Source organism: Syngnathoides biaculeatus, chromosome 15 (assembly GCF_019802595.1).
Source record: "Syngnathoides biaculeatus isolate LvHL_M chromosome 15, ASM1980259v1, whole genome shotgun sequence".
NCBI lineage: Eukaryota > Metazoa > Chordata > Actinopteri > Syngnathiformes > Syngnathidae > Syngnathoides > Syngnathoides biaculeatus.
In genome coordinates, this window is record NC_084654.1 from 23094568 (window position 1) to 23117736 (window position 23169).

General features: G+C 46.3%; 1 protein-coding gene across 2 annotated transcripts in view; it reads left to right on the forward strand.

Moving 5' to 3' along the window:
• fndc3ba (fibronectin type III domain containing 3Ba) overlaps nt 1-23169 on the forward strand; it is an 89753-nt gene that overhangs the window by 30686 nt on the left and 35898 nt on the right. For both annotated transcript variants that reach the window (XM_061844428.1, XM_061844429.1), the window contains exons 2-4: nt 2115-2260; nt 5485-5560; nt 22505-22581. In XM_061844428.1, coding sequence (XP_061700412.1) covers nt 2144-2260; nt 5485-5560; nt 22505-22581 — 270 coding nt within the window. In that variant the 5' untranslated portion in view covers nt 2115-2143. The remainder of the gene's footprint in view (nt 1-2114; nt 2261-5484; nt 5561-22504; nt 22582-23169) is intronic.

Consider the following 23169-nt stretch of genomic DNA (forward strand, 5'->3'; position numbering starts at 1 on the left):
CGTCCGTCTTTTTCCTGGCAAGCGGCGGCGTTAGCGTCTGTCTGCGATGTGGACTCCGAAGGCTGCACGAAAAGTGCGCGCTGGAAGGCAGGAGGGCCGGGCCGGGCTGGGAGCGGGGCTCTGCTCGAGAGGGGGCGGGGGGGACCAAAAAAGACTTTGCGGTCAGAGCGAAACGGACGACTGGAAAGGTCGAGGCGGAGTCGTCGCGGTGACGCTGGCTGGCGCGCGTTGCGTCTTGCGTGTTCACGGCGCAGCGGTTCCGGACCGCAGCTGTGTGATCTATTAACCCGCTCGCGGGCTTCGATGGGGGCGCAAGAGGATGTGGGGCTGAAAACGATGACGCGCGTGTTTGTGTGTGTGTGTGTGTGGTTCCCCTAATATTTTGGTTACCTCATTTAGTTATTTAAGCAAGTTTAAAAAACAAACAAAACAAAAACAAAACAAAAAATATATATATATATATGCATGCTTTATTACTGAGGGGTCTTTATTTACTAAAGTGCAGATGGTGTGAGGCATCTATTAAAAGGGTGACCTTTATTTGAATTTATTATGAAACAATGTATACTGTAGTATCTTTAGATACAAGTGACTTTTTCAGGACAGAAGTCGTCCCAAAATTATTATTAATTTTTTTTCTTTTTTTTTTTTTTTTTTTTTTTGCTTTGACCTGCGAGCGCACACTTATTTAAACAAATTAATTCAACTCATTTCAGTTCTTTCTGGAAAAATACTGAACAATTCTGCCCAAAAGAGGCTTCAAACTGTTTAACGCCGCTCCAAGTTGAAGTTTACGGTCACACTAAATTAAAAAAAAAAAAAAAAAAAAAACATCTGCTACAGCTTTCCCTGAGGAATACCTACGCTAGCTTCGCGCTAACTCATAATGGAAAATGCTGAAGACGGGCTAAGGAATAGCACAAGAGATATTTGAACACTTTTTGGGGGGGAAATGGCACTATATAATATGTAATAAAACAGTTTAGTCTACAACAATATAATAGTTATATAAATAAAATGTAAAAATTGAAACACTTTGTGCTTTGTTTAATTCATTCCTGGTTCTTTTGCGGTGTACGACTCGACCACCAACCACCAGGGGTCGATATAACACAGTCATGTAGACACAAACAGAGAAGAGTTTCACAACTACTGACTCGTTAAGCAGTAGTGATATCAGCCACTTTTCGCAAAGGATAAATAGCATACCATGAAATATGATATCATCTGTCTCAGTATTGCTGCACTTTTTGTGTCCACACATCCGTTATCGCCAAGTAGCTGCTATTTGTTCGCCCGTTTATGGCGTTCCCCCGTTACGTGTTCGCGTTACGCTAGCAGACTGTAATGGGAGTTATGTTTCAAATAAGCAGCACGTCATTTTTCTTTTTTTTTTTTGTGTGTGTCATCAACCAGCTCGAAGCTTTTATTTTATGAAATTTAATTTCATTCTTTTGGCGGAAGAATATTTCACCATCTGCCGAATTTTAGATTGTTTTTGTTTGCAAGTCAAAGCAAAACAAATAAGTCGTATCTTGAAAATCTTAATTTGTCAGGTCGCTCTTATCACAAGGAAGTGTTTACGGATCGTTTAAAAAAAAAAAAAAAAAATTAAAAATCGATTCTCTCGTGACAAGATTTAATCAGATTTTTTTTGTGTGTCATAAACCAGCTCGAAGCTTTTATTTTATGAAATTTAATTTAATTCTTTTGGCGGAAGAATATTTCACTATCTGCCGAATTTAAGATTGTTTTTGTTTCCAAGTCAAAGCAAAACATATAAGTCGTATCTTGCAAATCTTAATTTGTCGGGTCGCTCTTATCACAAGGAAGTGTTTACGGATCGTTTAAAAAAAAAATAATAATAATAATAATTAAAAATCGATTTTCTCGTGACGAGATTTAATCTGATTTTTTTTTTTTTTTTTTCTGATTTTCCCTGCTGTCGCGTTCCCTTTTTTCGGTGCTCTGTATTAAATAGAAAATGCCTCTTCAGGGCAATGTGTGGCGCTTTGTCTGCGATGACGAACGCAAACATTTGGAAGAGTGACTGATGGGCTTTGGCGTCGGTGTGAGCGACTTCGTGACTCATTTGTTTCTCTGTACTTTCCCAGGTAGGGCAGTTGAGTGAATTTCTCCATGAATGTACGTCACAATGATGATGACAGACCAGATTCCACTGGACTTGGCTCCGCCGCCTCTCCTGAACGGGGAGGTCCCGCTCATGCCGCACATGGTTAACGGCGACGCAGCGCAGCAGGTAAAACGCCCGCCGCTCGTTCCCGCTCCGGTCCGGCGCGCCGCTTCGCCTCGGGTCGGCCGTTTCGGAACCAGAACTGGTGTTGCGTGTGTTTCATGTGTGCGCTGGCAAAAAAATACCCCCACCCCCTAAAAAGAAATAATAGTGTGACGCTAATGCACAGCACGTACACACACTGTAGCGTTCTTCATATATTGTGGCTCGACCAAACGAACATGAACGCACCACGTATGCAACGTGCGGCGCCGTGCGCGGCTTCTTGCTGACTCCCCCCATCCCGTCGGACACGGATATGTCCATAATTTTATGAACTATCTATTTTTAGTTTCATTGCCCGGCGCTTGTGCGACGTTTTGCTACTACAGCAGAGCCTCGGTTCTCGACCACAATCCGTTCCGGAAGGCGGCTCGAGAAGTGAATTGTTCGAAAAGCGAATCAAGCGCCGCGCGAGTTATGTTTTTTTTTTTTTTCGGGGGTTCGTTCGAATTGACAATGACGAAGCGCGTCGGGGGGTGGGTCAGCTGGTCTGGCCGGTCGCGTTCTGTTGTTTTCGTGTTTTTCCGGCGGGGTGGGAATTCACAACAAAGCGCGTCGGGGGTGGGTCAGCTGGTCGAGCCGCGCGCGTTCTATTATTCACGGGTTTTGTCGGGGGCGTTCAAGTACCGATTTTCGTTCGAGAACCGAGGCTGTACTGTATTCTGTACTTTTAACGAATGACTTCATTGGACTATTTCCGCCTTGCTACTAAAGTTTTTTTTTTTTTTTTTAAATACTTTCTTCTTTATTTTTGCTAATCTGATGTTAACGCCGCTTATCCTCGGTCTGGAGGGGGCCACGTCGTCCGGGATTGGGTCATCTTCCCCCCTCCCTTAAGTGCTTAGGCTTGGCAGGGGTGTTTTTGGCAGCAGCACGCTAGCAGTTAAGCCCTTTTTGTTTTATTTTTATTTTTCAAATTTGCCCTGCAGCCTAAACGTATTGTGCAACCAGAGATGGAGGCCGCCGATTACACGGTTTTATCTACGTGTGCGTGTGTTGAGTCTGACAGCTTGTCGTTGATCTTCTCGAGATGTTCCGTCTTTATCGGGCGTTTGCAAACTTTTTATGCTCAGACACCTGGACCGTGTCATTTCTAGAAGACAATATGTTCAAAAAGTGTATAGAAATATATATATTTTGAGTGTTCAATTTTTATCAAATTCTATTTAATTTGCAGCGAACCAACAAATGCAACAATAATTAAATTAGGTATTTGAAAAGTACCGTAATTTCCGGCCGATAAGCCGCGACTTTTTTCACACGCTTTCAACCCTGCGGTTTATGCGGTGATGCGGCTAATTTGTGCATTTTTTCCGGCCTGGCCCCGTTAGCGCTGCGCTAGCGTGTTACTGCTGTGTCTGTGATTTTTACTGGTATTTTTTTTTTTTTTTTTAAACTGGCCCGGTTCGTCCGGCGCTAGCGTTAGCATTAACGGAGCGCTAGCATTAGTGCAGCGCTAGCATTAGTGTTCAACTCTTGTGTTCCGTCTTTCTTTGTAAATATCTCGCGTATCAATGTCGGTTTCAGTGTGGGCACTTGCGGCTTTTACACGGCTGTGGCATATGTATGTACCAAATGGTATTTCCTTTACAAATGTACTGGGTGAGGCTTATAACCAGGTGCGCTCCGTAGGCCGGGAATTATGTTATATGTAAATTTTTATTTTATTTTATTTTCTTCAAATTTCACTAATACTGCATGAGTATGTTTTACCACAAATAAATACATAAGTGTTTAGCGTGCTTTTTACAGGCAGACGCCCCCCCCTAAAATAAACGTCGGAATAAAGAGAAATTGGACTATTTCAAATTCCAACTGGGAAAGTCCAACTCGAAGAGTTTGAAAAAGGACATCCTCGGCATTTTCAATTCAAATGATCATGTAAACCTGATAAAACAACAATTAATAAACACATCCATCCATCCATTTTTCGCCGCTTATCCTCACAAGGGCCACGGGAGTGCTGGAGCCTATCCCATCTGTCATTGGGCAGGAGGCGGGGCACACCCTGAACTGGTCGCCAGCCAATCGCAGGGCACATTGAGACAAACAGCTGCACTCACAATCACACCTATGGGCAATTTAGAGTGTCCAATTAATGTTGCATGTTTTGGAATGTGGGAGGAAACCGGAGTGCCCACCCGGAGAAAAGCCACGCAGGCATAGGGAGAGCATGCAAACTCCACGCAGGTGGGTCCGGGATTGAACCCAGAACCACAGAACTGTCAGGCCAACGCTTTCCATCTGAGTCACTGTGCCGCTGTCGTCCACGTCATTTTTTGGGGGGAAAAAAAAAAACTCTACAAAATTTGCCCAAATATTTTGATGAAAAAAGGGATTTTTTTTTTTTTTTTATTTGGAGCTGTGAAAAAATTTTAAAATATTGATTTTTTTTTTTTTTTTTTTTTTTTTTTTTTTTTTTTTTTGGCATGGGAAGAACATGCAAACTACACAGGCGGGGCCGGGAGGAGTACAAACATTTTATTGTTTTAAAAATTTATTGAAGAGGACCTTTAATAAATTAATAAATGTAATTTATTTGTCTAAAATCTTTTTTCTAAATGAAAAAGATCAACTAATAAAAAAATGCACGTTAATCCTAATGAATCGCTTCAATGTCTACGACTAATAACGTGGGATTTGTCGCACGCTCGGCACTGGGCCCGCATGGTCTTTGGTGGGTGGGGGCAGTGGGGGGGGGGGGTTCCTCGGTCCTGGACGAACGTGGGTCACCCTGCACTCCGCCGCGGTTCCCATAGCAACAGCCGCCGCCGCTGCAGCAGACAGAGCAGGAAGTGTGTGATTGTGTGTGCGCGAGAGGAAGAGGAGCGGCTCGTCGCCGCGATGGACGAGCGCGCCGACTTCCGAGGGAGCAGATGAAGGCTCGTTTCGCACACCTGTAGCGCATCGGCGCCGTCGTGCGCGCGTGCGAGCGCGGGCGGGCGTGCGTGCGCGATGGAGGGTCACCTGTTTCATATCTACAGCCACGTGTACACGCTCAACCATCCGCACGCCGACAATACGACGGTAGGGCGGGGAGCGGCGGGCGCGCACCGCGGCGCTTTCGGCGCTGGCGTTATGTCACCGCCGCCCGTCGAGCGTCCGATTGGACGATTGCTTTTCCCCCGCTTCTCCGCATCTAAACTTGCATTTGTGTTGTTTTTTTTTTTTTTTTTTTTTGGGCGCAGGTGATCCTGGTACAGGTGAACCCGGGGGAGACGTTCACCATCCGGGCGGAGGACGGCTCCCTGCAATGCATCCAGGGTGGGTATTTCTCGCCCGTTGTCTCGTTGTCATGGCGATGCTGGTGATTGTGTGTGTGTGTGTGTGTGTGTGTGCACCTTGGTTTTGAAGTTAGTGTAAAAATGCCAAAACAAGCCGCTTATCTTGTCGGATCAGACTTTTAAAATCAAGCAGTTGAAATGTTTTCAGCACGGATGGTTTTTCTTTTTTTTTTTTTTTTTTTTCTTTTGTGCTATTATGAAAACGCTCAGAATTGCCTTTTTAATTTTGCTCAGTGCTCCACCTGGAAGAAAAACTTGCTGAATTTCTTCTTCCGCTTCAGCCAGTAGCCGAGCTGCATCGCGTTGGTTTACGCGCTAAGCTTGGCAGGGCGCCGATTGCTTCTTTTCTATTTCTTTTTTTTTTTTTTTTTGGTGTGTTTTACACGATGTAGTGTGCGCAAAAGGTTTGGCCGCGTTCCAGCGCACGGTGGAAATGTCAAAGGTTTCCTCTGTGTCTGCGTTTACGGACGGCCGCGAACGCATCGCGGCCGCGCAAGCCAACACCGGGTGGGGGGGCTGCACAATGCCGGTGGAAACACTAACTGCTTTCTCTGTGGGAACCGTGTCAAAGTCAAAGAAAGTCTCGGTCGCGACTTTCTTTGTGCAAGCGGGAAAGAACTGGCCGGGGGGGGGGGGGGTCCCCCCCTCAATCTTGTATAACAGCGTCCCGCGTTGATGATGTCACCAGAGTCTCAGCTTTGAAAGAGCGCTGTTGTTGCATCTCTCCGCTCTTTACGACCGCCCCCCCCCCCCCCCTACTGAAGACCCCCCAGGTGTGTGTCAAACCCAGGTGCGAGATTCTAACTAATTGCAGCCCTTCTCCCTTTCCCCCCAGCCGGCAGATAATTGAATTTCCCCTTAAAACGTAAAAAGATTTTAGAGCGCGTAAACTCCCTCTGGGGTCATGTCATTATCCAGGCCGATTATCCTCACAAGGGTCGCGGGAAAGCCGGAGCCTATCCCAGCTAGCTTCGGGCAAAAGGCGGGCTACGCCCCGAACTGCAGGGCAGATATCGACACCATTACTGAGCAGGAATCGATCCCCCAGGCACCAGTTTCACGAATTTAACACGAAATTGGAACAGAAAGTCATTTTGCATCTTTCTCTTATCATATTCATTCATTGTGAAGCGTTGCAGGCTGAATCATTTGCCTGTGAAAAGTTTGCGAGAGCCCTACACGTTTTGAAATTGTTTTTGCAAAGGGGTGGTGGGGGTGTGGGGCATTATACAATTCCATATTTGTTTAAAAACAAACAAAAAAAAACAACTTTAAAGGCAGCTGCACTTTGCAGCGAAGGCAGGCGACACGGTAGGATGGCAAAAATGAAAAGTTGATATAAAAAGCTACGAGCTTGCTCGGTTCCCCCCCCCCAGCACAGCAGGGTCCAAACCCACACGAGTGTGCGCCAACGTGCAGTTTCCGCCGTTGCGCTCAACCTCACTTTGGTTTCACCCTGATTGACGCTGCCAACCTCCCCCCAACGCAACCTACCATTAAACCCGCTGACCTCTTCAGACCGGGTTTGGCCGTGTCCAAGTGTGTGTGCGTGTGTGTGTGGCCCCCCCACATAAATAATGTGTATTCAAACATGACCCTCAGGCTTGGGACCCCCCCCCCCCCCCCCCAAGGCCTGGCAATTTAGCCCTCATTGACTGCAGCGAACGGTGGTGAAAACACAAACGCGGCCGTGAAGTTTTATGACGCGCGTCGGCTCCCCAAAAATTGAAACGCGCTCTGCCAATTTGTTTCTTTCCGACGCGCTCGTTTCGACCCCCCCCCCCCCCCCCGACGGTTTTCACGCGTTCTCGTGATTGATTTGCGCGGCGGATTTCGCGGCAATCGCACGGCAGACGTTTTCCGATGACTCGATTTGCAGAGCAACTCCGGCCGTGCGGTGTGGATTGTGTTGCGTGGCGGTGGCCTGACTGTGAAGCTCCTCCCCCCCACCTCAACATTGTTCCTTGGCACAAAATGGAGCCAGTTTTTGTATATCAGACGTGGCTTTTGTGGGAGTTTCATAAAAGTAGCGTAATTTCCTGTGTGTTATCCACGTTGTTTCACCCAGAAAGTTGTTAAAAATAAATACTGCGCATTATACATGGGTATAGGAGAAAATGAAAGACTTTCGCATTTTATAAATGTATGCCACCATCCCAAAGCTGTACACTTTTCATTCAAAGATGCCACCGCCCCCTAGAGGTTATGAAAAAAAAATTGCCATTCTAATAATATGATAGGCGTAATTTGACTTTATATATTTAAAATTATGCTCATAAGTTTACATGCTCAGGCAATTTAAATTATACCCAAGTAATCAAACCACTGTTTTTGTAATTAACTAAATTAAATGAGAGGTGTGAATTTCAAAATAAGAGCAAGTAAACTCTTATATTTTCAAATTAAGTGCTTAACTGCGAATAATAATACAAAAATTAAAAATAATCCAAATAATACTTTGTAATCATATGGGTAATAGCAAAATCATGCATTGTGAAAATGCATTCTACCTTTTTTTTTTTTTTTTTTTAGGTAAACTTTGGACGTACTTATTTTAGATGGCTGTGCATTATTAATTATGGCGCATTCAGTAACCGAAGCTCGGTTCACCCCAAAAATATGACAATAAGCAAATTTGCAAATGCCCAACCCTAAATACAGTATAAATAATCCATTTTTTAATTTTTGGATGATGCCCAATAAGACACGGTATAGGTTTGTCCATAATAAACACATATTTGCATGCGCCCCTGAAGCTCGATTTTTAAAAACCGGATTCCCGCTACCCTCAAAGAGGCGGTGCCAAAAGTGCAGAACTTCCTTCTGGTACCCTTTGTTGGAAGTGGAAGAAATGTGTGTCCAGGCGAGTATGCTAATTAGCACCGCCGCCCTGCCCAACTCATCGGGTAACCCCCTGCGGACCCCCCGGACCCGCCCACCCATCCCCCCCCCCAAGACCGTTCCCCGGAGCTTTCCCACACTCACTTCAAAGGGTGAGACTCTGGAGGGTGTTTTCGAGCACCCGAGTCCGGAATGTGCGTGTGCTCATGCATGTGTGTGTGTGTGTGTTTTTTACAAGGCTGTGTTGGTTTACTGTGTTGTTTGCTCTTTGTTGGACTTTTATGTGGGCTGATGAGGCATTGGGGGGGGGGGGGGTCAGGTGTTGGCGGATGGAGGGCAGGAAACTGCGGCAGACTCGGCAGGATGTGATGTCATCATCAATCCCTTATTGGGCTTGCTTGCTTAATATCATCTTGGGGATAAAAAGGAAGATTTGGTTTCTTAATTGATATAAATGGGTTGATTTAAAAAAAAAAATACATTTGCAATTTGGTTGATTCAAAATATTTTTGTCATTTTTGTGGAAATTAAATGAATGAAGGATTTTTTGGGGGGAAATTTTTTTTTCATTAAAAATCAAATAAAAGCAAAGCAATAATTAAATGCATTCGTATTAATACAAATTCAGCAAATGAATTCCTTTGATTAAAAAGACAATTTGTTTTTTCAATTTGTTTAAAAGGATTTTTTCTGAATTATAAATGAGTAAAATAAATAATAAAAACTTGCAAGTTAAAAGCAAACGAATGGTGGGAAAAAAAAGAATAGTTTTAACATTTAAATGTTGGTTTTCATGTTTGGTTTTCAAGTAAAATAAATTTTTTTTATAGATACATATTCATACAAATAAATAAAAGAGCAGACAAAAAATGTAAAATCAAGTAAATAAGTATTCTTTGTATCGAAAATACTTGTACTTTACTACTTTCTAAAATGTTTTTTTTTGTTTTCCATTAATAGGTTAGCCAGTTTTCCACAGTTCTCAATTTAAAAAAAAAAAAAAAAACAACAACTTTTATTTAAAAATAATTTTTTTAAATTACATTTTCAACCGCAGTCAAGCGGAAAAGCCGCACACTTCCTCCAAATCTCGAGTTTGGCGCCGCGAAGTTTCTTCGATTGCCGCCGGGCGCCGTTTTCCTGTTGTCAACGATTAGACACGGTCGCGTCTCGGTTGAAACGCTCTGGTTGGCAAGGCGTCCTTTTCGAAGTGACAGGAAGTCATACTCGTTAACACAATTGGAATTTGCTTGTGCAATATATTTCCCTCCCTCCTGTTCTGTGGAGGATGTCTGTCGCCCCCCCCCCCACACACACAAACATTTTCATATATTTAGCCTTCTATTTTTATCTCGCTCAGCTGGATGCTGTTCCCTTTCGTCTTTTTTTTTTTTTTGCCTGACTCTGCACTTCTCTTAAAATAGCTGCTTGTGAGAGACGTCGTAGAAAGTTTAGACGGTATCGTCGATGGCTTTCCTTTAACGTTCGGCGCCCGTTTGCCCAATCGTGACGGTCTCGCGCTGCTTGTCGGCCATTTTGGTCGAACTTACTGACATACTTGGCTAACTTCACCTCATTAGCCCGACGGCCCCCCCAGATTTGAAACGCGTTTACTTGACAGATGGGTGACCCCGATTAGCAAAGTTGAGAGTTTTCACCGTGGGGCGGGGAGGGGGGTGCAAATGAGAGAAAAATGTTTTCTAAATAAATTTAATGAAAACATTCAATTAAATATAATTAAGCAACTCGATTTTTCTCGCTATATTTTAAACCAAAACCAGATGGTTGGCCCATCTTTCGGCGGCTTGTCCGACGCGTGCGACTTAGTTTTGGAAACAAGCCGTCGCCACGGCAACCAGATACTTGACAGATGGGTGACCCCCGATTAGCAAAGTTGAGTTTTCACCGTGGGGCGGGGAGGGGGGTGCAAATGAGAGAAAAATGTTTTCTAAATAAATTTCATGAAAACATTCAATTAAATATAATTAAGCAACTCGATTTTTCCCGGTATATTTCAAACCAAAACTCGATAGTTGGCCCATCTTTCGGCGGCTTGTCCGACGCGTGCGACTTCGTTTTGGAAACAAGCCGTCGCCGCGGCAACCGGCCCCAACCGCAGGCGCTGCGCGGTGGAATACTTTTGCACCTCCGCTAATCGCAATGAGGCGTCAAATGATACCGTTTAGCTTGCGCACGTTTTTTGGTTCTAAAAATGAATGCAACACATCTTACGAGATTCTTGATGTTATAAATACTCAGTGGGCCGGATTAAAAAAAAAAAAAAAAAAGGAATTAAATTGCTCGCCCGCCCGCCCCGCCGATTCGTAAATCGGAGTCGAGGTCTCGCTCGTGAACCCGACGCCCTCGCAGGAGGGCGCGATGAGGCAACATCGAGGCAGCCGGGGCGAGGGGAAAAAAGGAAAGAAAAGAAAGGAGAAGTGGAGTGGAAATAAGAATGACAGGAGGAGGAAAGGTAAACAAAACAAAACGGGAAGAAAAAAAAAAAACCAGGAGAGAGCAGACCAAGCGTGTCTGGACGTGTCTGGCGCGCTGTGGGCGAGGCCGCTTCCTCTTTTTAACGCCGCCGACCCCGGTGACCCCCCCGCCCCCCCCTCCCTCGAGCCGAGTCGGGAAGTTTCCTGGACCGTTTTCGGCGCGTTTGGGCGGAGGAAGAGGAGGAGAATGCTGCGTCTGTCTTCGCGAGTGTGTGGAAAAAAGGGGAGACTTTTCCAGAAAGAAGAAGAAGGAGGAGGAGGAGAAGAAGGAAGAGGAGGAGGAGTAGGAGGAGGAGGGCAATCTTTTCCAGGGATGAAATTCCTGGCTGGCTCGACGTTCAGGGTACAGCTGGAGTTGTTTGCACTCCTCCTCCTCCTTCTTTCTTCCCTCCTTCGTCTTCATTCTTCTCTCAGCTGCTTCCTCGTCTTCATCCCGTTCGGATGAAATCAAGCGCCGCTCACTCTTTTCGAAAGTGGACCAAACGTTTATGGGAATGTTGCTGCCCGACGAATAAGCATCAAATTATTCTTCTCATCATTCTTCATCTTTTCTAGATGAAGTATAATTTCACCATTTGTATTTTTGAGCTTTAATTTTGCGACTCACTTTCCAAATGATGAGAAATCTAATGGTGTGTTTTTTTTTTGCGCCACACAGGATGATGCGTTCGAGGTCCGGACAGCGAACGCGTTAATGTGCTTTCGCAGGGGGGTTAAGCTGAAAAGGTTTTTGGGACTGTTGACGTTTCCCACATGCAAATGTTTACAACGTGTTGGCTTGCCGTCGGCCTGATTGGCCACTGGCAAAAGTGCCGGGGAATGAACTTTTAATATTTTAATTTTTTATTCTTGTTGTTCCCCAGTTGTCCTCGCAAATACAACCTTACACATCATCCACGTTGCGCAGGCTGAATGGCGGGCCGGCGGGGGGGGGGGGGGTGATTCTGGGAAAGTCCCTCTCCACGTCGGACTTGGACCGGCTCCCATCGCGCCGAGGCCTGAGAGTCTCTGGTACGAAAAAGGGACAAATTGGCGGCGGGCGCTCGCCTTTGATCAAACTGGGAAAAAGCGGAGCCGTAAAGTGCTCGTCGAAGACCCGTGACTCATCCTGAAGGAATTGGGGGGACGCGCTGGGGGCTTCAGAAAAAGCTGCTCTTTTTTTTTTTTTTTTTTTTTACTGGGTGAAGGTTTGAGGAGGAGAAGCAGGAAACCATTATTGGACTCGGCCGAGTGTGTTTACTCGCCGACAGCTGTTGCGCCTCCTCGCGAGTCGCTGATTAGGGAATGGATAGAATGAGTCATGGCCCCGGTCTGGATTTGGGCACGTTTGCCGTGTGCGCGCGAAAGCGTGGCGGCCGTGTCACCGGTGGGTCGGGTCGAGGCGGCGGGGTGGGGTGGGGTGGGGGGGGCCGGACCATCCGGCAACCGCGGAGCCAGACGATCGCCTTTTAAGGTCAAATGAAACGTAAAACAAAGAGAATTTATCGTTTTTACAACATAACTTTGTCCGAAAGATGGCTGCTAGCTTAATGCTAACACACAAAGCAAAGCGCCATAGGCGGGCTAACATAACACAACTGGCGTCACTGATAGTGTAATAAACTTTCCACTCCGGAACGCTGAACAAAATTTGCAGCAAAAGATGCATAAAAAGAAAGTGGAATCAATGAATCATGAATCCTACGAAGAAAAATGTGTGAAAATAAAGTCGTAGTTATGAGAAAATTTTGGGAAAATGACTTGGAATTGTGAGATCAAAAAGTTAAACAAGAAGAGAGGGAAAAAAAATCTTTTGGGGTGTATTAGATGTAGGTGTTAAATAAAAATGACAAAGTTAGCTTGCAAGAAAAAAAAATTGCCATCATGAGGGAAAGAAAAAGTTATGTCCCCCCCCCCCATTTTTTTAATTTTCTTGACAAACACAAGTTACAAAGTTTCAATTTTATGAAAATATGTAATATTGTAAGAATATACAAGAATTTGAGAAAGAATAGTCCGTACGGTTTTACCCCGGGGGTTGCCTTCCTTACACCCCAACTAATCCCCCAATAAATGATGCAGTATTAATATACCCATGTATAATACGAATCATCTTTTTGCAGCCACAAGATGCGCTTAAAAGTCTTAAATTTTGTCCAAAATGAACCGCAAGCCCTGCGCGACTTGTCCGACGGAGTCCACTTGAACACACCGCTTACACTGCTGGCATGTATGCTAGCACACGTTTTAGTGTGTGTGTAAGCTACCACAGCAAAGAGAGTCGCATAACTAGCAAATATGACAAATAAAAAAGGAAAAATGACATCATGAAAATGAAGAATTCTATTTCGGAAAGTCGTAGTAACTAAAAAAAAAAAAAAGAAAAAAAGAAAAATTTTAATCCTATGAGGTAAAAATCCAAGAATTATCAGGAAAAGGTTACAAACAACGTTTTTGCTATTAATGTTTAATAAGCGGCTTGGGAAAAAAAATGGATGGTTGGATGTTGTCGGAGAGTAAAGTTGAAACCTGGAGCAAATCATCGTTGTTTGTGTGCGGTTTAAAGCGAGGTGAGTGCGATTTGTCAGCGTTGAGCGGCGCAAATGTCAACTTGTGTGTTTGTGTGAGTCAGCGAACTCCTTGAAGAGTTTATACACGAGTGTGCAGGTGTTGCGCCGCTTTTGTCTACATTTTTTTTTTTTTTGCAGACATGTTTGTCTTGGTGTGCGAGAGCCTTTGTGTGTACTTGTGTACACATCTGTGTGTGTGCAGCTGGCCTGCCGCGTGTGTGTTGTGTTTTTTTTCGGAGAGAACAAAGCGGAGGCGCCGAATCCTTCCAGACGTTACGTTGCCCGACTCCGCAAGTAGGTCGTCGGTCCAGACCGAACCCCCATCCCTCCCCCGCACCCCTCAAGCCGCTCGGTCGAGCTCTTCCGGGAGGATCTCGAGGGGTTCCCGGGTCAGCTCGGAGACGAGGTCTCTCTCTCCAGCGTGTCCCGGGTCATCCCTGGGGTCTCGTCCCGGTGGGACAAAAACCGCACTGAATCTGGAATCGGACTTCCAGACAGGTCCTCCTCTCCAGCACCCATTAAGGGGGGTGGGGGGTGGGTCTGAGGAGTGGGATCCCCCCCATACACAACCACACAACATCCGGAGCCTTTCGGAACTCCAGGTGGGTCTGGTCCACCTGCGGGGTCTTGCCCCCGAGAAGCTTTTGGACCACTTGGGTGACTTCAGCCCCAAAGACCAAAGATCCCGTCTCAGAGTCCCCAAGTTCTGCTTTCCTCATTGGGAAGTCCCGTCGGCAGAATCGACACGGTCTTCGAAGTACTCGGCCCAACGTCTCTGAACATCCCGAGTCCAGGTACGCAGAGACCCATTATCACGTCTCTTTGCCAGTTTTGGATGCTGGTGCCCTTCCCGAGACGCCGGACGCCAAACCAGAATTTCCCGCGGTCGTTCTCCGTTCCCTCACCGAACTCCCTCCCGAGCTTATTCGTTCTTTAATTTTCTCCATTTTGAATTCCAATTTTTTTTACTCCTTCATTTTTCCCCACATTTCCTAATTATTAGTTGAGATTTTAAGTCCAGACCGGGGGAAGCTCATTGCAGTACGCGCGCCTATAGCGGCAATTTCCTGAACCTCCGCTATTCTGGTGTTACGCGACCCCCAGAGCTCGTAAAATCAGGGTGGGCGGAATACGAAAAAGCCCACATCACATCATATTCAGATAATAAACTTCTGGACTTGTTCTCCTTTTTTATATATATATAAAACAGACCTTTTCAACCTGAGTAAACACGGGTTGATTTCCTGAGAGAGGTCCAGTGATGAAATTTCTGCGGAAATGAGTTCTGCAGGTGCAATACAACGAAAAGCAAAATCCATAAACCCGAGGCGGCGCTGCCACTTTAAAATAAAAATTTACATCCGTTTGCGTGGTAATGGTTCCCCCCGGCTCACGGGAGCGGAGCGGCCCCCGGGCCGCGACCCGGAGGCCGCCGGAAAGTCCGTCCCGCCGAACGGCTGCCGCCGACGCGGCGATGAGAATATATTTTTATTTTTATCGCGCAACTCATTGTGCTGATTCACTTGCGCGCGGGGGGGAATTTAGATTCAGTTCTTTGGAAATGACTAATAATGCAAAAATGTCATGTGAGGGCAAAGTGAAAAAGATGTGCTGTCGTTGCAAACTTGAGCCATCTGCCGGTCCAGTGGACTCTTTGCTTAAATCAGATCCAGAACATTTGGCACAAGAGACATTAAAGCAATTTAACAAAAAAAAAAACAAACAAAAAAAAAATACAAGCAAAAGACATTCCTACAGCGCAAAGGAAAATCTTTTTTTTTTTTTTTCAATTATCGTTATTCCTGTGATGGTGACAATCAAGTTCTGGTCGAGCAGATTTGATTGTCGTGAGGAAAAACATCATCGTGTGTCGAAGGGAGAAAATGGCGGAACAACTGTGAAAATGGCGGAATTATAAGAAAATGTTTGAATTTCCGAGATTTTGGTCCTCAGTCGGGGGAAAAAAAGGGTGGCGTGCCATCTCCAGGTCGGGGATGAGATCCTTCCCCAGGTGGAGGAGTTCAAGTATCTCGAGGCGTTGTTCACGATTGTGGGAAGAATGGAGCGGGAGACCGACAGACGGATCGGTGCAGCGTCTGCATTCATGCGGATTTTGTACCGGTCCGTTGTGGTAAAGAAGGAGCTAAGTCCAAAGGCGAAGTTCTCAATTTCCTAGCCTCAGGTACAGAGAACAAGATCCCGGAAATGGGTTTCCTCCGCAGGGTGTCCGGGTTCTCCCTTAGAGAACTGGTGAGAAGCTCGGTCATCAGGGAGGGGCTCAGTGTCGAGCCGCTACTCCTGCGCATTGAGAGGAGCCACGTGAGGTGGCTGGGGCATCTGATCCGGACGCCTCCCTGGTGAGGTGTTCTGGGCACGTCCCACCGGAAAGAGACCCCGGGGACGACCCAGGACACGCCGGAGAGACTGTGTCTCTCGGGTGGTTTGGGAACACCTCGGGATCCCTCCGGAAGAGCTGGAAGAAGTGGCTGGGGAAAGGGAAGTCTGGGTATCCCTGCTGAAGCTACTCCCCCCCCCTGCGACCTGACCCGGAAAAGCGGTAGATAATGGATGGATGGAAGTTATTGTTTGAGAATAGTTCCAGGACAAGCAGAAATTAAAAAGGAAAATGTGCCGATTTGAAATCCGAAGTGATGCAATTTCGCCATCTACTGGTCACGAGTCAACTTGCATTTCTGTTCTGCGCCTTCCCATCAGGAAAAAAATACTCGCCATAAGTAACGGCAGTAAACGGTTCGATCCCAGCGGACGAATATAAACGTCGATGGCAGCGAGTGAGTGAAAAGCCGACCTCCGATTTTCTAAATTCCTCGTTTGTTCCCGTTCATTCTAATAAATTCCCGACGAAGTCATCGAGGATGTTCTCTTTGTCATCCGGACCGCCACGATGCCGTTGACGTTAGGAATGCGCTTCCACGTGCCTTCAGCAAGTATTGGCGTCAACTGTGCAGTTTTTGAGTTCCACTCCCAAACAAATCAGCGCCTTGCTCAGCTGACATTTTTTTTTCCGAACATATCTTTAACATTATCCCGTCTCTTTGCCAGTTTACATTGTTACCCTGGGCAGTGGCGCGCACAGGAAGTCCGCCGCTTCCTCCCTGACTGCCCCCGCCCGACCCCGCCATGCTTTTCTGCCCTCAGCAAAGATGTCCGCCGGATTGGGCTAACTCTGTATCACTTCGCGACGCCGCTATTTTAAAGTTGTGCCCCGTGTTTTCCTGCGCTTTGTGTGTGCGTGTTTGGTATATTCTTGTCCCTTTAATTGTATTTTGTGGCACCACCCTTGAGATATTTGATTGACGGGACATTTTGAACTTCTCCTTTTTTTGTTTTGTTTTCATTTTGCTGGACCGTACAAGTGAAATACTCACGCAAGTCTTTCTATTCAAGTGTGCCACCACCCTGGACGTCCTCCTTTTTACAAAGGTGACAGTTTGGCTGGTCCACACAAGGAAAATACATATTGTGTGTTTAAGTGTGGCGGTAAAGCGTTGGCCTCACAGTTCTGAGGTCCCTGGTTCGATCCTGGACCCGCCTGTGTGGAGTTTGCGGGTTCTCCCCGTGCCTGGGTGGAGTTTTTCTCCAGGTGGGCACTCGGGCTTCCTCCCACATCCCCCAAAACAGGCGACATTAATTGGACACTCTAAATTGCCCCAAGGTGTGATTGTCTCCAAGTGCCCGGATTCTTGTCGTCTTGATTAAGCGTGGAACCAAGTTTGACGTGCACCACCTTTTTTTTTTTTTTTTTTCCTTTGGCTGATCCATGCAAAAAATAAAAATAAATACTAGAGTTTGTGTGAATGTGTACGTGTGTGCACATGTGATCTATCGTGAAAGCGCTCGGGCCTCGGGGCTCAGAGGACAGATAAAATTACCCCGCTGATGCTTACATAATGTCGAGGCAATGCCATGTCACAGCTGGCCCCACAGTACACACACCCACCCACCCGCAGCGGTTTCCCACCAGTGACTGTCCAAATTGTCCCCGTTAAAAAAAAAAAAAGGTATCCTCTCAATTAAAGGCGCGGCGTGGAGAGCGACGCCCCACTCGCACAGGAACACAGGAACACGCTGTGTGTAACAGGTCAAAGGTTACGCGAACATAGACATACTCGCACACTAGCAGCCTTCGAGTGCGTACCAGCAGAAATGTCCGCACAATTAATAGTTTGGCTCCCCGTTAGCAAGTGGAGGTAAGATGGCGCACACGCACACAAGTGTCATGGACACGACGTGTGTTTTTTTTTTTCACCGTTGAGATGTTTTGTCTGTCTTCGTGGCAACAAAGTTTTTGGGTACGCCGTTTTGTCGTCCGTGCAGTTGCGTCAGCTCGTTTCCCAAATGGGGGCCACATGTGAAGTGCAAAACCCAAAAAAAACCAAAAAAAAAAAAACCCCAAAATCTTGCCTTCTTGTTAAAAAAAAACGAGTTTTTGTCGTCCAAAGCATTGCGAGCGGTGGTCAAGATGGTGTTGGGGGGTCTTTCGAGGTTCCTGTTTGGACGTGTTTTGATTTTGGGGCTTGCTGGCAGCTGGCTTGGACAGCTGCATGATGGGAAACATCTGATGAAATGTTACATCACCTCCCCTCCGTGTGTGTGTGTGTCGATGTACGGAAGAAAGACAGCTGGACACAATCACGAGCTTGTTTCTTCGAAGACAGTAAAAATTAAATGTATGACACTGTGTGCGCATGTGTGCAGTGTTTGTGTGAGTGTGTGAGAGAGAGGATGTACAAAAGTATCGCAGTAGTCGCACCGTTGACTTTTAAACAGTTTCTTGATAGTGGTTGAATGGCTAATGGATGTAAAGAAATTACCGCAATTCCCGGCCTACAGAGCCCACCTGGTTACAAGCGAACGCTAGTGCCGCGCCGAAGCTAGCACTAACGCTAGCGTCGCACGAAAGCTAGCACTAACGCTCGCGCCGCGCTAACACTAGTGCTAATGCCAATTAAAATAAAACTTACCGGTAAATGTCACTGAGACACAGCAGGAAAACGCTAGCGCAGCGCTAACAGGGCCGGTTAAAAAAGACGCTGGAAAACTGAATGGAGGATTAGCAACGGTCTATTGTGACAAAAGCGATCAGAAGCGACCATTGATTGTAACTACCGTAATTTCCGGCCTACAGAGCGCACCTGATTATAAGCCTCACCCAGTACATTTGTCAAGGGAAAACTATTTGGTACATTAATACGCCGCAGCTGTGTAAAAGCCGCAAGTGCCTACATTGAAACACGAGATATTTACAAACAAAGACGGTGCACATAAAGAGTTTAACGCTAGCGCTAACATGGCCGGTTGGACGCGCTAAATTGCCCCTAGGTGTGATTGTGAGTGCGGCTGTTTGTCTCGATGTGCCCTGCAATTGGCTGGCAACCAGTTCAAGGATTACCCCGCCTCCTCCCCATTGACAGCTTGGATCGGTTCAAGCACTCCCTGCGACCCCTGTGAGGCTAAGCGGCAAAGAAAATGGATGGCTGGATAATATGCGAATATCACATTGGAATGTTGGACTATTTCAAACAGTTTTCAGTCCAGTTCCTTTAAAACTGGATGTAAAATAAAATCCATCCATCCGTTACCCAAGCCGCTTGTCCTCACAAGGGTCACGGGAAAGCAGGAGCCTATCCCAGCTAGCTTCGGGCGAAAGGCGGACAACACCCTGAACTGGTCGCCGGTCAGTCGCAGGGCAGATATCGACACCAGCACTGAGCGGGAATCGATCCCAGGCAGGCGAGTGTAAGGCTACACCATCAGTGACATCTGTTAAAAAAAAATAAATAAATAAATAAATAATAATAATATTAATAAATAAAATCATAAAAATAATTATGATCCACAACCACCAGGGATAAATAATAGACTGAAATATAATTGGTTGGATGGAGGGACGATTAATTGTTTGGTGCGGCGACTTTCGTCGTTGACACCTTTCGGGTCGGCTCCTCTTAAAGGGCCAGACGCCCCTTTTTGACTTCCGCAGGATCTGAAAGGGTGGGGGGGGGGGGGGCTCGCTCCAGCTGCCTTTTGTGCAATTGTGCGGCATGCGGCATTCCATCCAAGTTGCGAGAGGAGCGAGTGACGTTAGCAATCGGGGCGCATCGCGTTTTATTTACACGCGCACACATACACACAGCGTACACTTCCGTACAAGCGGTCAATTATGCGCGAACGGCGGCCATGTGGCTTACAGCTGTGTGTGTGTGTGTACGCGAAGGGCAGCTCACAAAGAGTGTCTTGTGTTTTCGGGGGGGTCAAGCCTGTTGGGTCCGATCCAGGGGGGCCCACAGACGGGAGGGTGTGTGTCAAGGAATGCCGCTGTTTGCCGAGTGAAGAGCACGGGGGGGGGGGGGGGTTGTCGGCGGGAGTGCGTCTGTGATCTCAATGAGGACTTTCATACCCGTCGCGGCGGCCTACGAGTAGACGGGACTGAAGGAGGTCTGTCTGTGCGCTACCTGTGACCTTCTCACCACACTGACACACTTCAACACACACTACCCTTGTGTGTCTTTGCTCAATCCGACTGGAAGTCTAAGGGGGTGGGGGGCAGGGGGGAGGAAAGAGGGACTCATTTAGGAATTCAAGAAAGGGAAAAGATGCGGCGACGGCGTGAGCAATATTTGAAGGTTGTGACTAATGGCTGGGACAAGGGGGAGGCAGGTAATTCCTGAAAAATAGCAAGCGTGACAAGACTGACAAAGTGCGCCAACCTCAATTATTTGCGTGGAAGCTAAATTTAAAATGGTGGCCCTCAGCCGTCGTCAACCTGGGAGCCGCGTTTTCATTTTTCATAACCCGTCTTTAAGAGGAATGAAGGAATCCGTATTGAAAATTAGCCTCGAAACAGAACTAGTAACTGCAAATGCGTCCGTGTTCAAAGCGTAGCTCAGAAAATCGTAATACGAAAGTCAGGGTCACAGTGACGACGACGTGCACAAAAATGAAAGTAGTCGTATTAAATATCATAGAAAATACGCACAAACGTACAAAATACAGCCACAAATCAATTATATCTTGGCATTGGCCTCTTCTCAGGAAAGTCCCTTATCTATTATGTTCTACGTTGCGAAGTGCGGTAACAAAGCGGAAGCTTGACGGTAAATTTACGCAAGCGTTTTCTGGAAAATTTCCAGAAAGTTTCCAGTACGTTTTACGGACCATAACTTTAAAGGGAGTTTTTGGTTCAGTTTTTAAAAAGTATTGAGGAAATGTGCATACATTTTCCATTTAAGATGGGGAATTTTTGGAGTAATTTGAAATTTCGCATGGAAATTCATGCTAATTAAGTGGGAATTAAAAGTATTTATCCCTGACACTGGTGTCGGCGTGACGGTACGTTGTAGCTAGCTAAGGTCAGTTGCTCGTGTTGGTACTTGTAGAATTTGGTAGTACACAAGTTACACACTACACTTGATCTTATTGAGCATAAAACGATAACAAATGTTATTTTCTGTCTTTTTTTTTTCGATTTCTCGTCCTGGCTCAGCAACTTATTTGTACACGGCGTGCTGCGTGTCTGGATTAGCATTCCCGTAATTTCCGGCATATAAGTCGCGACTTTTTTCACACGCTTTCAACCCTGCGGTTTATGCGGTGCTGCGGCTAATTTGTGCATTTTTTTTCTAACGGCCGCAAGGGGTGCACTCGAGCGGAAAAAGCAAAGCGTGAGACTGAATGAATGTGCTGAGGAACTGACTTTTACTGGTCTGGCGCTGTTAGCGCTGCGCTAGCGTGTTACTGCTGTGTCACGGTGATTTTTACCAGTGTATCTTTTTTTTAACCGGCCCTGTTAACGCAGCGTCAGTGTTAGCGTTAACACGCGTGGCGGTGCTGGTCTTAGCGTGGCGGAGTTAGTGTTAGCATTAGCGCAGCGGCGCTAGCGTTAAACTCTCTGTGTACCGTCTTTCTTTGTAAATATCTCGTGGCTTTTACACGGCTGCGGCCAATGTATGTACCAAATGGTATTTCCTTTACAAATGTACCGGGTGAGGCTTATAACCAGGTGCGTTCCGTAGGCCGGGAATTACGATACTTGACTGCGGCTTCCATTTTTGTCTTTGTCTCGGAATCATTTCAGTTTGTTGTTCAGTCGTATCAGCCCTTGTCGCAGTGCACCGTAGCCCAGAGCTAACTTATGCTAACGCAGCAGTAAATACGGAGCGACAGTAAAATATTTGGACAAAAAAACACCACGAGATTGAAACCCAGAATGTACGACGCTAACTGAGCGTCTTCATGTGCCGCGTGACCGCGTATTCCTACTCCGCCAATCAAACCAGTTCGTTGCTCTTCATACGTCAGCACCGTCGTCATTTTTGTTTTTCTCCACTAGCCACCCAAATTTGGGTCCCCGACCGACCAGTTGAGAATAAATGCTTTGAGCCCCCCACCCCAGGCAAATTCCGGGTGCGTTCAGTGTCCGGATTCCCGGCGTGATTTATTCCCTGCCGGATTCCCAACGGCTTCCCAATGACTTTAGCAGCACCAGGGAGGAGGAGGAGATGGTCCGTGTGTTCAGGCAAAGGTGGAAAAGTCAACAATATTTTCAATCTGCTCCTTCTATTAAGATCCTCGCGGTGTTTATTTCTCATAGCGATCGCTTGTACCTTGAGGTAGAAGCGTTCGATTCGTTCCTCGCCGTTCAAAGTTTTGCGTGCGTGAGCAAAACGAATGCGCCGCTGTCTCCATTTTGTTGCGGAGGACGCGTGGAACATGGCAATAAAAAAAAAAAAAAAATGGCGTGGTACCTGGTTTGTCTACTGGAAAATAAAAAAAAAAAAACATGAAAAACTAGTACAAGAAGCTAGGCTAGTTCAGATTTGTCTTCATTATATTTGTGTGTACCGATCCTAACTAATTTGTACTTCTGCGATAAAATAAAACTTGTTGGAGGTCATGCTTTTTATCAATTCTAATTGCGTAACGACTGTTGCAATAATTAACCGCTATACCATCAAATGTGATTGATGAGTGTCAATTTCCGGGAAAATTTGAGGAAATGTTTCTGGTGCTTTGCAGGTCCGGCCGAGGTCCCGATGATGTCCCCCAATGGCTCCATCCCACCCATCCACGTGCCCCCGGGGTACATCTCACAGGTTGGTTTACATTATTCTACGCCAAATTCTCCATTTTTTTTTTTTCTTGCTGTCCTTAGTCTCCTCGCTTATGAAATCCGTCTACCCTAGAAATAAACTCGAGCCGATAAACTATTACTTCATCGGAATGTCTTAAATAGCCTTAAAACTGCATTAGCTGCAAAAAACTTATTGCAACATATTTGCGCTCTTGTTTCTTAATCGGTGATGTAAGTCAGAAAAAGCATTGGGCTAAGCACGGACCCTTGAGGCGCACCACGATGACGGGATGCTGGATGGCATGCCTCGCGTCGCATATTTTGAACGTGTCCTCCAGAAGCGATAAAAGATGGTCGCATACGAAGGAGTCGTTGAATTATTTGACTGAATCGGCCTTCGAACGGTGGGGGGGGACGGGTGCTAATCCGATTAGCGTCCGCCGTTGGCGCGGTAAACACAACTGGAGGTTAGCCCCCGTCGGCCCGGCGACCAGGAATGTACAGAATGTCCGATCACCTACAAAAGAAGGTCACATACGAAGGAGTCTGAATTATTTGACTCAATCGGCGTTCGAACTGTGCCCGTGAGCAACCGGGGGTGGGGGGGAAC